This window comes from Solanum tuberosum, unplaced genomic scaffold (genome assembly GCF_000226075.1).
Source record: "Solanum tuberosum cultivar DM 1-3 516 R44 unplaced genomic scaffold, SolTub_3.0 scf00071, whole genome shotgun sequence".
In the NCBI taxonomy this organism is placed as follows: Eukaryota; Viridiplantae; Streptophyta; class Magnoliopsida; order Solanales; family Solanaceae; genus Solanum; species Solanum tuberosum.
This window is the reverse complement of record NW_006238997.1, coordinates 203359-217567: the sequence shown is the minus strand read 5'-3', so window position 1 is coordinate 217567 and position 14209 is coordinate 203359. Positions and strand designations below refer to the sequence as shown.

The 14209-nt window shown below is 33.8% G+C and overlaps 3 protein-coding genes across 3 annotated transcripts; 2 read left to right on the top strand and 1 right to left on the bottom strand.

The window, feature by feature from the left end:
* The first annotated feature begins 6335 nt into the window (after nt 1-6335).
* LOC102580377 (1-aminocyclopropane-1-carboxylate oxidase homolog) lies at nt 6336-8278 on the top strand. Its single transcript, XM_015307990.1, has one exon. It carries the CDS (start codon nt 7050-7052, stop codon nt 7566-7568), a length of 519 nt encoding a protein of 172 aa, XP_015163476.1. The 5' UTR covers nt 6336-7049; the 3' UTR covers nt 7569-8278.
* On the top strand, nt 8005-9119 carry LOC107060276 (deacetoxyvindoline 4-hydroxylase-like). Its single transcript, XM_015307972.1, has 3 exons — nt 8005-8259; nt 8395-8487; nt 8985-9119. Exons 1-3 carry the CDS (start codon nt 8005-8007, stop codon nt 9117-9119), a joined length of 483 nt encoding a protein of 160 aa, XP_015163458.1.
* Nucleotides 9120-9194: 75 nt separating this feature from the next.
* On the bottom strand, nt 9195-10679 carry LOC102590982 (protein SLOW GREEN 1, chloroplastic). Its single transcript, XM_015307989.1, has one exon. The coding sequence runs from the start codon at nt 10607-10609 to the stop codon at nt 9557-9559; it is 1053 nt and encodes a 350-aa protein (XP_015163475.1). The 5' UTR covers nt 10610-10679; the 3' UTR covers nt 9195-9556.
* Nucleotides 10680-14209: the final 3530 nt, after the last annotated feature.

Here is a 14209-nt window from a genome sequence, read left to right as displayed (position 1 = left end):
TATCGTAAAAATACTATAAATCATGATAATTGACAACATAAAATATGTTTTGAAAAAGATACAAAAAATTCCATTGATTCTTGAAGTTAATCTATCGTAAAAATACTATAAATCATGATAATTGACAACATAAAATATTTCAAAAATAAATACATTTAAAAAAATTCGATTGATTCTTGAAATTAATCTATCGTTAAAAATTATGTATAAAATACAATAAATCGTGATAATTGACAACTTAAAATATTTATTAAAAAAACAGAAAAAAAAATTGACTGATTCTTAAAATTAAATCGTGATAATTGACAACATAAAATTGTTCAAAAATGTTGTATGTGGGTAGTCTTATTGTGCCTTGAATAGCGTCAAAGAAAGTACAGGTTTGTGATAAAAAAACTTATTCCTTTATCCACGCAAACAATCGCTTCAAAAATTTCGTTATTAGCCCCAAAACATACCATTTATGTTATTGGGCCCGTGCATAGCACGGGCAACAAAATCTAGTAGTAATATACAAGTTACTTTTCATTGAGGTTTGTAATATTGCACTAAATAAATAACAATGATTATAATTCTTGCATACCAATGTTATAATTTAGGGAAAAAAGTCTTGAAATATATTCGAACTTTGATCGAAATTGCTGTAACAATACCGAACTTTGGAAAAGACCTTTTACCCCATGCACTATTTAATAGTGTATTTTAAAGGTATATATGTGATCACGTGGACATCATAAATATTGCATTATTATAATTAGTAACGTGTCTACGTGGGCACATATATCTATAAAAATACACTATTAATTAGTGCAGGGGTAAAAGGTCCTCCATAAAGTTTGATATCGTAACAACAATTTCAGCCAAAGTTAAAATATTTTTCAGACTCTTTTCTCAATAATTTATGAACTGAACTTTGTTGTCTTACCACATGCAAAGAAAATGATTTATTTGAATTGATGAACTTTTTCGGCCCAAAAACTAAAATAAGTGAAAGGGGTTCAATTCCAGATACATGCAATGTGATAAAAATCATTTAGCAAATAGTAGTTTTTTTTTTCGTTTCACATTCAAGAGTGTGATCTAATAGTTAATGAAGTGGGTTGAGAACTATGAGGTCGCAATTTCAAATTTCCACAAAAGATAAATACTAGGTGATTTCTTTTCATCTGTCCTAACTTTGTCGAATAAAAGGTGACATATATTTCATGAAATTAGTCAAGGTACGCTCAAACTGTATTAGGTTCTTCATGTGTGCAAAATGGTACTATAGGATTAGATGGTGAGTGAATGGCACCTCTTTTTCAGTGTGCATGAATGGTGAAGACAAGTCTATAATGGAATCATTTGTCTTCTCCAAGACACTAATTATTTTCATCCTACCGTAATAATGTTTGTCCCCATGCTGTTATTATTATTTTCCCTTTTCACTGTTATTGTTTTTTCATTAATTATTAGATCCCTTTGCAAGACACCAAACGTTTGGTAGTGTGTGTGTAAAATATAGTCAAAGTGAAAAAGGCTAAAAACACGCCACCATTGAGTTGCTTATTTCAATGTGTTATAAATTACACTAGAAAAAACATCCAAATTGATACACTACTAGTTAAAAATAATACTAGTTTTTTTTTTTTGTGAAATTTCATTGCGGAGTTAATTTGGATATATAGTTTTAAAAAATTAGCTCACGAGGAGAGGATTGTCAAAATCATATAAGATGATCAAAGACCTTATAAATGAACACTAATGTGGGATCGAATACTCTTCCGCATGACTGGACATCTAAAGCGTAAATAATATAAGATGGATTTCCAACATCGAATGAAAATATATAATGAATTAAATTAGGCCTGAATCTAATACTATATGATAAAGAAATGAACATTGACCTAACTAAACCTTAAAAATTAACTCATGAGGGGAGAACTATCAAATATTATATAAAGAGATCAACGACCCTAACGCCCACCAATGTGGAACTCAAGAGTTATAAATTGTCTTATATATTCAAGGTAAAAGAAGAAACATGTTTTCAGATTGACAAATTTCTAAAGATGAGATACACGTAATGGAAGGAGAAAGTAAAGATTTTTATAAGATATAGCTCATTTTTACATTATACGTACGTTTTTGAAACTCAATATGACATAATTCGAAAGACAACTATGTACTCGCTATGCCAACACACCTAATATATATTATATACAATTAACTTGGATTGTGATAATGTCTCAAGTGATCGGACTTCTTGTACTATTTGTATGGACTTATTCGTTTGGTCCTATTGTTGCCTCATATCGAGTAATATAAATATTAGTATCTAACTATTTAGTGGTCCTATTTTTCAATTGTGAAAAAGGTAAATTTCATTTCAAAAATATGACTACATTTTTTTTTTATGGCTTTCTATCTGGTGTTCGATGTTTGCATAAGAGCCTAACTAATTCAAATTTTCGTGTTAGAAGCATCGTTTACCGGTACGACTCAAAATCAGAACTTTCGATTAAGAAAGAAACAGTCTTATCCCAACTCTCAAGCACTAAATTAAAAGACCCTAATTTGCTAATTACTTAATTGTTTTTACTGAGAGTGGTGACAAGTTAATACAACTTCTTTAACAAGGATGGAGCTGTTTAACTGAATAACTTTGACTTTAAGCAACAATTAATTAAAGATAAAGTTTTTTTAAAAAAAGCAAATTGTCTTAATTATTAAAGTTGTATTTTGTAGGTCCAATTCTACTTCTAATCAATACCCATAAATTAGGGTTTCATCAAGCAGCCACCCTTGCTAAAGGAATCATTTAATCTTCTAGATTAATTAACCTAGATCATTCCATTAGTGATCACTTACCACCAAAATAATGTTTAGATATTAGGGGAAAAAGAGTTCTCATTTATGTATCAGATTGGAGGAGTAAATTAAAATATTGCATAATCATAATCCTTTAAGGATGAAAGAATACTTATTTACCCTTCACTACAGTCTTTAGAGGCACCTAAATCACAATTTATAGGTACGATATGTTCACGGAGGATTCATATACCTGATTCCAATTTGTTTTGGATCGAGGGTATGGTTGTTGTTGTTGTAGTAATTGAATCATAAATTAATACTTATTAATTTAGGATATTTATAGGTTCTCCTTAGAAAAACAAATCTATATATGATTTCACTATCCAAAAGTCTTTAATAAGAAAGTATATAAGATATTTTCTTTTAGAATAATCTAATTGGATATATGAAAACAAAAAATCCAAATAGGTTAAAATAGTACTCCAATTAATAATGTAAAAAGATCCCAAATCTTCTTAGAAACATAGGGTAATTAAACCTACTTTTTTCGAGTTTTCTTTCAAATGGCTTTCATTTACTTTTGTCCTAATTTAACTAGAAACTTAACCATCAATACACTAGGCATATAGCAATAGAGTAGCATTTTAGGGTTTGGAATGTTGAAGTTAATAATATCTTAAATTGTCACATTATATTTTGTTAGTGTTTAGAGCTCAACTTGTGGTTAGAAGTACTGATTTGTAAGATTTTTATGGTGAAATTATATTAATTAATTAGGTGACTCATCATCAATTGATGGACAAGTTTGACGCAGTGAAGGATAGAGCCAGGTAGAGGCAAGGGGGCTTAGAACTCGGAATTCCCTTTGAAGAAAAATTAGAATATATATATTTATACCATGTCGATATATTGTTTATGTAGATGAATAAATACTATATAATAATAACAATAACGGTTCCCGCAAGGACATGGTTGATCGAGTGGTTGGGAGGTGGGTCTCCCACGTGAGAGACTTGGAATCGAATTCAACCTCCTTTTGCTATTCAGTCATGAGCTCATCGCATGAGACTTGTCTAGTGCAGTTTACATCTCTTGTGAGATTTGTGACGTATCACACAGTTAACAAGTTACAACAAAGTGTTCACTCGAAGGATAGAGATTATGAGTCCCGAGTTTAAAAGAAAAACCAATTTGTTGTATAATTATTATTGGAGGAAGAAGAAGTAAAAGTGTAATATTTCACTATTTTCAATTCAATCATGAAATGGAAGAAGTGATATTTTGTCCTTGATCCACTTTTAATTATTTTATTCTAACCACTTCTATCTTCTTCTTTTTTAATCATAATCAAATATGTGTAATTTAGTTCAAGTATGAAGAGAAGAGCAATATTTTTGAAGAGGAAAATAATACGAATACGAAGAGCAATATTTCAAGTCGATCATAAATTATTCTAATTGATAATAGTAATACGAATCACCTCAAATCAATTAATTGAACTTCACATTCCAAATTCTTAATGATTTAATATATCTTTTTTTTTAATACTCAATATATTTGACAAATCAATACGAATGATTAAAAACACCAAACATTGAAGCAAATTCTCAAATAAAATATTTGCTCTTAACCAAATAATTTTATGAAAAAAAGGTTGATGTACAATTGATTGACCCTACATTCAAATAGTAAATATTGCCTTTCATGTACAATCAAGATAAGTTTCTATATATGAATTTTTAGCTAATTTAAACTCTCTTTTTTTCAAATTTTGTCAGTGTAACTTTTGCTAGGTGAAAAAAGTATTGTCATAGTGACATGAAATAATATCATCATTATTTCATAATTTTCTGCCAGCAAACTGAGCTGAAAAGGAAGAAACAGTTACTAACAAAGCAAAGAGGAATCTGGTGAAGAGTTTTCATTATTCAAGAATATTGTTTTTTTTTTTTAGTTTATATTACTGCACTTTCACTTGATATCCATATAATAACATTACTCAATGTGATCCCATAAGAGCGTACACAAATTTTAGGGATAATACATAAATATGACTCTTAACTTGGCATTAGCTGGCCACTATGATCTTTAATTTTGGATGTGCACAAGTAGACACCTAAACTTGTATAAAATTGAACAAATGAACACATTCATCATATGTGTATTATATCATGTAGGACACGTGTGTCTACTTGTTCAATTTTATACAAGTTTAAGTGTCTACTTGTGCACACTCAAAGTTGGAGGGCATAGTTGTCCACTAAAGCCAAATTAATGGTCATGTTTATGTATTGATGTAGAAAGGTTGTTTCTGATAAGCACCCAGATCAAGAAAAACGTTTTTCCTAATGATGAATGGACTTGTCTCGTCAGGACCTTTTCTTGAATTTTCGGAAAGAACTTATGTCGGACCTAGAAGGGCAGAGAACTTGTTGTTGTCTCAAGTGTGTTATCGAACACAATGGCTCTGAGAAAGTCGAAATAGGAGAACACTCATTTTCTACTTTGCACGATAACTAGCAAGTAGAGGTGCGTCCTTCGTGGTCTTCTTGTACTAAGAAAATGTTCCTTTAATGTTGTAATACCCACATTAGATATGAATCGAACTGTCTTACATCGCGTTGGATTCCTATTAAGTTCATAATATAAAATATCAGTTAACTTGCAAAAAGGTATGTAGGGGAGAAAATTCACTCTCAGACCTTTCTCATTTGTCTCCTTTTTCCACTTCAATACCGTCTTTCTTCTCTACTTTCACTTTTTCTTTACCAAAATTTGATACATCTACTTTAAATTGAACTTAAAAATAGATTTTTCTTTATTATATTATAAATTTCTCATATATTAAAGAAATAAAATTATGAAAGAGAACTAATGACTTCTCTCTATATATATGACAAAACTTGATGTTTATATCAAGGCCTAATTCAAACAAACGGGATTTTACGCTAACCAGATAACGCACCTAAACTAATTCCATAGGATACTTCGTTACCTCTCTCCATCAACTTTACATCACAGCAGCAACAGATACTAGGGCAAATGGAAAAAGAGTCACCTAATGTTTTGCCTCGATTTGAACCTGAGACCTTGTGATTCCCAACCCACTTCATTGACCACTAAGCCACACCCTTAGGTGAGATATATCACCAGTTTAAAGAAAACAAATTCTAAATCTTGATTTTGAAATTCAAATATAGATAATAGAGTTTTAGTATCTTTTTCGATCTCTCAATAAATCATTTTAGCAAAAAATTCATGATCGACGAGATCATTCGATATGAAGTGAATACATGACAATAAAAAGGAAGTTATCTGACACTTGTGCTGGTGAGAGGTAGCATGTACTTGATTAACCAGTCGAGGTGTGCACAAGCAAAAGGGGCGCAAAAGGGAAATATCATCAAGGCACTCCCCCCCCCCCCCCCCCCCCCCCCCCCCCCCCCCCCCCCCCCCCCCCCCCCCCCCCCCCCCCCCCCCCCCCCCCCCCCCCCCCATCAAGCAGCACCTAGCTAGAGGAATAGAAGATGAAGAACCTGTGGAGAACCTAAACTGATAAACAGAAGGCTAGGCTATAACAAGGAAAACAAGATTTGCAGTCAATGCCAAATTGAGAAGAGAGTTAGCTTTCTGCTGAGTGAACCCAAACAAGAGGACACACACTAGATTAGAGCAAGTTTAGCTTGTCCAATGGCGCAGTGGAAAAATAATGGTAACTTGAGTGCGATGACACCTAGAGTTGCGAAGGTGAGTTGGACCGTAAAGCCTTACCGTGTTCCAAAAGGAAGTATACATGTCTCTCCTTCATGGATATTCTCCACAGGGGAGAACTCAGATCCAGCCATTACTATAAAAGCTATTGGACATCAATGGTATCGGAGTGCGCCTCTTCACGAGGGTGATTAAAGTGCAACGAAATGCCTTAAAGTTGAATAGGGTTCGCGAAGCATCTGGCTTACCGGTAAGAATCAGTCCCTCTATGGACTTAAACAAGCATCCCAAAATGGCAAAGGAATGTGCTACTAGGATTACCCAACTTTGAGTCAAGACTCAACTAACAGCAAGGTTTGTGCCGAAGGAATCACCAATATAAAACAAGCAAAAAAAATAGTACAAAATAAGAACTAATGAGCAATACATGTTTCTGGTGGCTAACATGATAACTGATAAAGAATTAACATCCAACTCATACCAGGAAATGACTGCAATGACAACTCATACTAAGTGACCTTAGTTCATAACATCCTAAAAAGAAGATGGTGGTCTCTAGCACTAATGATTTTCAGGTCACAGTTAAGAAAAGTTATGACAAAATGAGTGAATTAAAAACCTTTGATGATGCTGGAATCGATAAGGTACCTCAAATATTCATTCTACCACAGAAAAAAAGGCTGAAGTCCTCGGATACATGTGAAACACAGTTCATTTTCCCATTGATAGACCTTGAAGGCATCGACGAGGACCCAATCAAACACAAAGAGATTGTGGATGAAGTTCGAGATGCATCGGAGACATGGGGTTTCTTCCAAGTGGTTAAACATGGGATTCCAACATCCGTCTGGGAAGAAATGCTGCAAGGAACACGAGAGTTTTTTGAACAAGATGTTGAGGTTAAGAAACAGTACTACACTCGAGATACTACGAAAAGGGTGATTGATACTAGCAATTTTGATCTATATAGCCCTTCTGTTCCAGCTGCAAATTGGGGAGACACACTTTTCTGTTTAATGGCTCCTGATCCTCCCAGTCCACAAGAATTGCCAGCATGCGGGTAGATGTTCTGAACATGAACTTTTTTTCCCCTCCCCACCCCCAAGAGGATCAATAGTTTGTGTTCCCACTTACCTTCGAGTGTGACTCGAACCCTCAACCTACTGGTTCATGGTGAAGGTGCTCAACCACTTGAGCAAGCCACACTTGTCTGAAGATTGGGATCAAAATGTTTCGGGGTTTCTGAACATGTATTAGAAAACCAACCAGCTTCATTTATGACAAAAATCAACAGCAAACCATGATTGATGTTGTTATGGTTAAGTGCTTTCTTGCAGCTGATTTATGATTAATGTGAGTTTTGGTGGATATTGTTGGAGAACTAAGTAATTCAACTAGAAGTATGGTCCCTTTGAGCCAATTGAGTATACTTAATTTTTTTCAAGTATCAACATGCGGCATTACATCAAATTTTATTTGAAATTACTGCAGTAAATACTAATGGAGTACTCTAAGGATCTGATGAAACTAGGCTGCTCCTTACTTGAATTATTGTCAGAAGGTCTTGGTCTTAATCGTTGCCATCTCAAGGATATGGATTGCGCGGAGGGGCTAGGTATTTTGGGACATTACTATCCAGCATGCTCCCAGCCAGAACTCGAGATAGGCACCAACAAACATTCTGACAATGATTTTATCACAGTGCTTCTACAAGATCCTATTGGAGGACTTCAAGTGCTTCACCAGAATCAATGGGTTAATGTTCCTCCTACACCTGCAGGCTAGTATTCTTTTACTTTTCTAAACAACTACAATCAATAAGAGTTTAATCTACCACCTAGCTAGTTTGGCACTGATATCATTTATGGTTATTTTTGTTGCTTTTTTCAGCTTATAACAAATGACAAGTACACAAGTGTTGAGCACCGAGTATTGGCAAATAAAGTGGGACAACAATATCAGTTGCATGCTTCTTCTACACAGGTTCACTGCCATCTGCCAAGCTTTATGGCTAAATTGTTGTCGGAAGATAATCCTCCAAGATATTTATGGAGCAACACATATTTCTGGTTGCTGGCTATCCACACAAAACCACTTCTAGTCATGAACATAATGACTGATAAAGAATTAACAACAACTCATACTACAGGAAATGGCTGCAATGACAAGTATTCCTTGACCCATCTCAAATTGTGCTCGCTACCCTTGTTCTCTTTCAACTCTATTCAAGGATTAGGATCCCAAACCTGATCTAGCGGTCATGAGTCATGGTTATCTCTAACTACAAAGATAGTAAATTCACTTCTGAAAGCTAGGATAACCTGTGGTTGTATGGTACAGCTTTTATCAGACAACTCAAGCGCTATAAAATATCCTAATGCACTGATGATTAGACTTGCTTCAAAACTGGCTTAAGTTGCAAAAGAAGAACAGGGGTGAAGTATAAAAACCGTCTACTAAAGCCATAATAAGATTTACAGATGCAATCACGATTAGAACCAATCAAGCATTCAATGGTTGATGGAGGAAACCGGAACGTTGACAATGAAGCAGAGTCATTCCTCAAACAACTCTTTACATCTATAATACTCTATGCAGCAAAGTTGGCTGTGTAAGTCTGTCTCTTCCATCCATCTCAACATCACAACACATATCAAGTGCATTCATTTTGTAAAAGGACAGCTCATATCAAACACATATCATGGAAGTTTCAAAAGAATTAAAGAAAAAATCACAAAACATGGTTCTCACTTCCATTCTTGATTAAATGAACTATGATATCATGTCGTTCGATTCAGATACCTGCTGAAAATTATTAAAGAGCCTTAGCACCATTCCCCTCTGACTAACCAAAAAAAGAGATCTTTTTGTCTGAACCTAATTGCTACTCCACAACTCATATAACAATAAACCTATGCAAACCAGACAAACTTAATTGGAACATCTACTAAGCTCAAACCATTATGTAACTAGTAACAAATAGAGCAAAATAATTTCCACCATACCTCTACCATCCAATCTGAACTTCAGCAGAACCGAAGCCTTATTCTATTCAGCTTTTTGAGCTAGCTCTCTCATTCTCCGCCCTCTGTGCAAAAACCTTTGTTGCAATCATGTTCTCATCGAAATACCTAGCATAGGGATGCCCTTGCGGTACAAGTCTCCGATACTTCTCAAAACACTTCTCAGCCTCATTGTTTTTCCTCAATAATGTGTATATTATTCCTTGACACAAGTAAGGCCTGAAATCCCTAGGCTCCTCTTTAATTAACTCCTGATAAACCTTCAATGCATCTTCATATTTCCCTTCTATCACCCGAATTTGTGCAAGCAACAGCTTAAAATCCCTCAAGTCACTTTTTTTTTTCTCCTTCTTACACAATTTAATGCCCTCCTCAACCTTCTTCTCGATTTCGGCCAATTCCTCAATCGATTCATCTTGTGAAGCTGCCATAACGAGTCCATGATAAGCCTCGACACGAAAAGGGTCTTTCTTTAGTATCTCATTGAACCCAACTTTGGCCAATTCAATCTCCCCAGAGTTCACATACAAATGAGATTTCAACAAGGGCCATTCGGTCTCATTCGGTTCGAGCTCAATCAACCTATCAATAATGCTAATAGCATCTAGCATTTTCTTATTCTTTATCCGAATTTCCATCAAAATCCTTAACGCTTCCACATCATCCGGGTGAGTAACCAGGTGTTCTTCAATTGTTCTTTCCCTTTCCTCCTCTGAAATTGCATCTCTCACCACATCAGTTTCCATAGCCGACGAAGTAAAAGCTTGGTTAGAAAGTGCAGGTTTCGGGAAGACAAAGTATCTAGCGAACAAAAGGGTAGTGGCAGTAATTGTAGCAATGAGTGTTGGCTTAACGAATGAAAATGGGTTATGGGGTTGTTCATTAGGGGTTTGAGGGATAAGGGGTTTTGGGATTTTAGAATTTTGTGAAGAAGAATAGGCTTTAATGGTGGAGGGGTAAAATGGTGGAGGTGAGGTTCTGAAGGTGAGACAAGAAATGGGTTTAGCATAAATTGGACGATGATGATGAAGCTGTTTCTGAAATGGGTTTGTTCTGGAGCCAACAGGGATTAAGGTTGTCATTGCTTTGGTGAAGACGAAAGAGTGTAAGAGCTCTTAAACCCTAACGATAATGGCGGAATTTTCAGTCTAAAGAAAGCTTGTCAATGGAGAAAGGGTGAACCATAAAAGGGCCTTATTGGGCTTGTTTGGTGGTAGGCCAAATTGACTCAATGAATTGGGCTTTTGCTTTAGGCCCATCAAGTGGTCGAAATTCAAGTAAAAAATATTGGAAAAATTGTATGAAATAGCAAACTATTAATTCAAATTAAATGTTATAGTCATAGTTTATTTTAATTGTAATTCGCAGCAAACATCCCATTTTTTTGCCATATGATTCGATATACAATTAGCCATTTTCGGTATATAATTAGTCATTTTATATATTTCGGTATAAAATGTGTTTTTGTTTGTATAAAACGAGAAAAAAATGTATATACAAATACAAATACATATATTTTCGTTATATACACTTATAATTATACAAATACAGATCTTACTATACAAATTGCACTGTATAAATGAATTTATACAAAACTGAATAATTTTTGTATAAAATTGAATGTTTGTAGCGAATTATACAAATCAAAAGCTCCATAGCAAACATAAAATTTGTTATGGAGCACAATTATGCAAACTATAATTATAACATACAAATATGATTTTTATGTTTGCTATATGTGAAAGTTGCTCAAAAATATTTGGCTTAAGTCCTCCACGTCCCCTTAAAGTTGTCCGTATAATTCACTTAAACACATCAACTAAGGTTTGTACCTATTGAACACTACTACCCATTTAGATTAGAACCATCTAAGCATTTTTCTGACAATCAGTTAAAATATAAAGTGAGTGTAGTACACTCGCGATGACGTGAAAAATTTACGAATAAACGATGTACGTGTGGCATTTTGAGTCAAAATAATAATTAAAAAATCATGACAAAAAAAGAGGAAAAATGTTCTTAAGTTATTGTCCACCTACCATCGACTCAACTTCTTTCCGAATGCTGCGTACATCCTCTATTGTCGTCCCCATCATCACCCCTTGTTTTCTCTTAATCCAACTATGTTTTTCATATATGTTTTTTTTAGACATATATAAAAAAGAAAGTTGAAATAACAAACCATTCTTTCAACTACCATCGACTTCAACTTCTTTCGGAGTTGCACTTTTCATACCATATCAGCAAAAAGTGTCTAATAAATACTCATTTTAAATAATATAAGTGTTCAATAGGTACACGATATAATTAAGGTGTCTAAGTGAAATATGTGAACAACTTTAAGTGGCGCTCGATGACTTAAAACTACCTTATTAGACATACATCACTATCATATATTGTAACCTTACTTGTACTTTCAAATAATTACATATGTTACCAGTTTTAATATTTTATACCATATATCATTGAAGATGTCATTAGATATCCATATCTCTTAGGGGTCGTTTGGTTTGAAAATGAGTTATGATGGAATAAGTTATGTTGAGATTAGTTATGATGGGATAAGTTGTGTTGGATTATTTCTTATTGAGTGTTTGGTTTGTTGTATTCAAAATAATATATATTGATAAATTTTAAGAACAAGTTGTTTGTTTACAAAATTACCCTTCACTTTATTTAATGTTTAAAATTTTCTTTGCGACCTTTAGTTATTTATTTTTACTTATGAACAAAATTAATGTTAAAAATATGCAAAACCTAGAGGACCAAAAGCGCACCAATATTGCAAACATGAGGGACTATTAGTGCTCCATGTGAAAACTGAAGGATGACTTTGAGTCTTAACCCAAAGACAAGGGACTATTTTGGGCCTTCTCTCTTGTTAAAGAGAAGAAAATTTATGAGAAATCAAAATAAAATAAACATAAGAATTAGTCAAATAAAAATTATATTTATATAGTGTATTTTTTTAATAGAAAAATATAAATGATTATTATAAAAATAAGAAGTAGTAAATATTATTATACATGATATTAAAAATAATATAAATATAAATAAAATGTGAAAAATGATGTATAAAAAGGATTTAAAGGGATTTATTTGTCATTTACCTATATTTATCCCGGGATAAGTTATCCCGGGATTACTATACCGCCCAATAAAATGTGAAAAATGATGTATAAAAAGGATTTAAAGGGATTTATTTGTCATTTACCTATATTTATCCCGGGATAAGTTATCCCGGGATTACTATACCGCCCAATAAGAGGGATAACTTATCCCGGTACTAATTCATAATCCTGGGATAAGTTATCCCAAGCTTTCCAACCAAACAAGAAAATAAAGGCTACTTAAAATTTATCCCGAGATTAACTTCCCTTATCCATTACACCAAACGACCCCTTAAAATTAGTTATCTGCACAATTAAAGCATGATCAATTCAAGCTTTCATGTTAATCAATTCTCTCTCCCTCATCAACTTGCATCTCCATCACCGTTTTCTTTCTTTCTTTCTTCCTTCTCTGCACCACGAATTTCACTATTAAATCTTTAAAATTGAAATTTGAAACAACAACAAAACAATTTGAGGTTTTCATCTATCTAATCATTTTCAAACTTATGTATCTGACATAACTTTCAATAAGTTTTGTCTTCTAGTTTTTAAAAGTTAAAGTAAAACTCCATTGATTTAGAGTTTTCTTAATTTTCTTTCATGGCTAGTGATTCTACAAATGAGAAGAATGTTTATTTATTGTTGCTTGAAAACGACATGAAAATTGTTGGGTTTTAAAGGTGTGAACAGGAAATGAAGGGTTGTGACTCTCCTGAAGAGTTGTGATTATGCCGAAGGGTTGTAAACTGTATGAAAGGTTGTGTCCTTTCTAAAGGGTTGTGACCGTTTGAAAGGTTATGCCTTTTCCAAAGTGTTGTGACCTTTCTAAAAGGTTGTCTTCTTTCTGAAAGGTTGTCTTCTTTCCAAAGGGTTGTGACCTTTACCCTTTGTTGGTTATAAATAGAGAGATTTTCTCTCATTTTTCTGTATCGAATTCTTCCCTTCTTTTGCATACATTTCTTACAAAACAAAATCGATCGATCGTGTCTGTGTGTGTGATTCGTTGCTGTCATTTTGAGTTCGTTGAAATTATCGAAGTTTGAGGTACCGCTACTTCTTTAATGGTTAATCCGTTTTATCTTGGGAGGAATTAATCTGCAACCTCGGGTACTTGAGGGGATTAAATTTCTTAAGGACACACAGTGGGTTCTGTGGACTCGGATAGTTCTTTGTGTTTTTCTTTTCATCTTTTATTATTTCTGGTTTGCTAATCTGAATACAGGAGATAACAACATCAAATCAATAGTGTGCTTTAGCCAGAGGCGAATACAGGATTTCAAGAAAATGGGTGCACCATTGCTTTAGAATTTCGTTTTTTTTTTTTGAAAAAACGAGTGTTATTAGTTACTAAAAAAAATGGAAGGGAGTTGTGGCTGGCTGGGATTGAACTCAGGACCTTGGTGTTAAAATCTGGCTCTCAAACTAGTAAACCATCCAGCAACTTTAAGAACAGGTTCAACAAGTGTTTATTTAATATGTTCTTTAATAATTATACAAGTAATATATCGAGTTTAGTCGAAGGACCACGGGTTCGGGTGACCCAAATTTTACACATAAATTCGCCACTGG

Coding starts and splice junctions, on each gene's coding strand:
- LOC102580377 (XM_015307990.1), top strand. CDS start 7,050: ATGGTGGTCTCTAGCACTAATGATTTTCAGGTCACAGTTAAGAAAAGT.
- LOC107060276 (XM_015307972.1), top strand. CDS start 8,005: ATGGAGTACTCTAAGGATCTGATGAAACTAGGCTGCTCCTTACTTGAA. Junction 8,260..8,394: donor TGCTTCACCAGAATCAATGG/GTTAATGTTCCT, acceptor TGCTTTTTTCAG/CTTATAACAAATGACAAGTA. Junction 8,488..8,984: donor TGCATGCTTCTTCTACACAG/GTTCACTGCCAT, acceptor TAAGATTTACAG/ATGCAATCACGATTAGAACC.
- LOC102590982 (XM_015307989.1), bottom strand. CDS start 10,609: ATGACAACCTTAATCCCTGTTGGCTCCAGAACAAACCCATTTCAGAAA.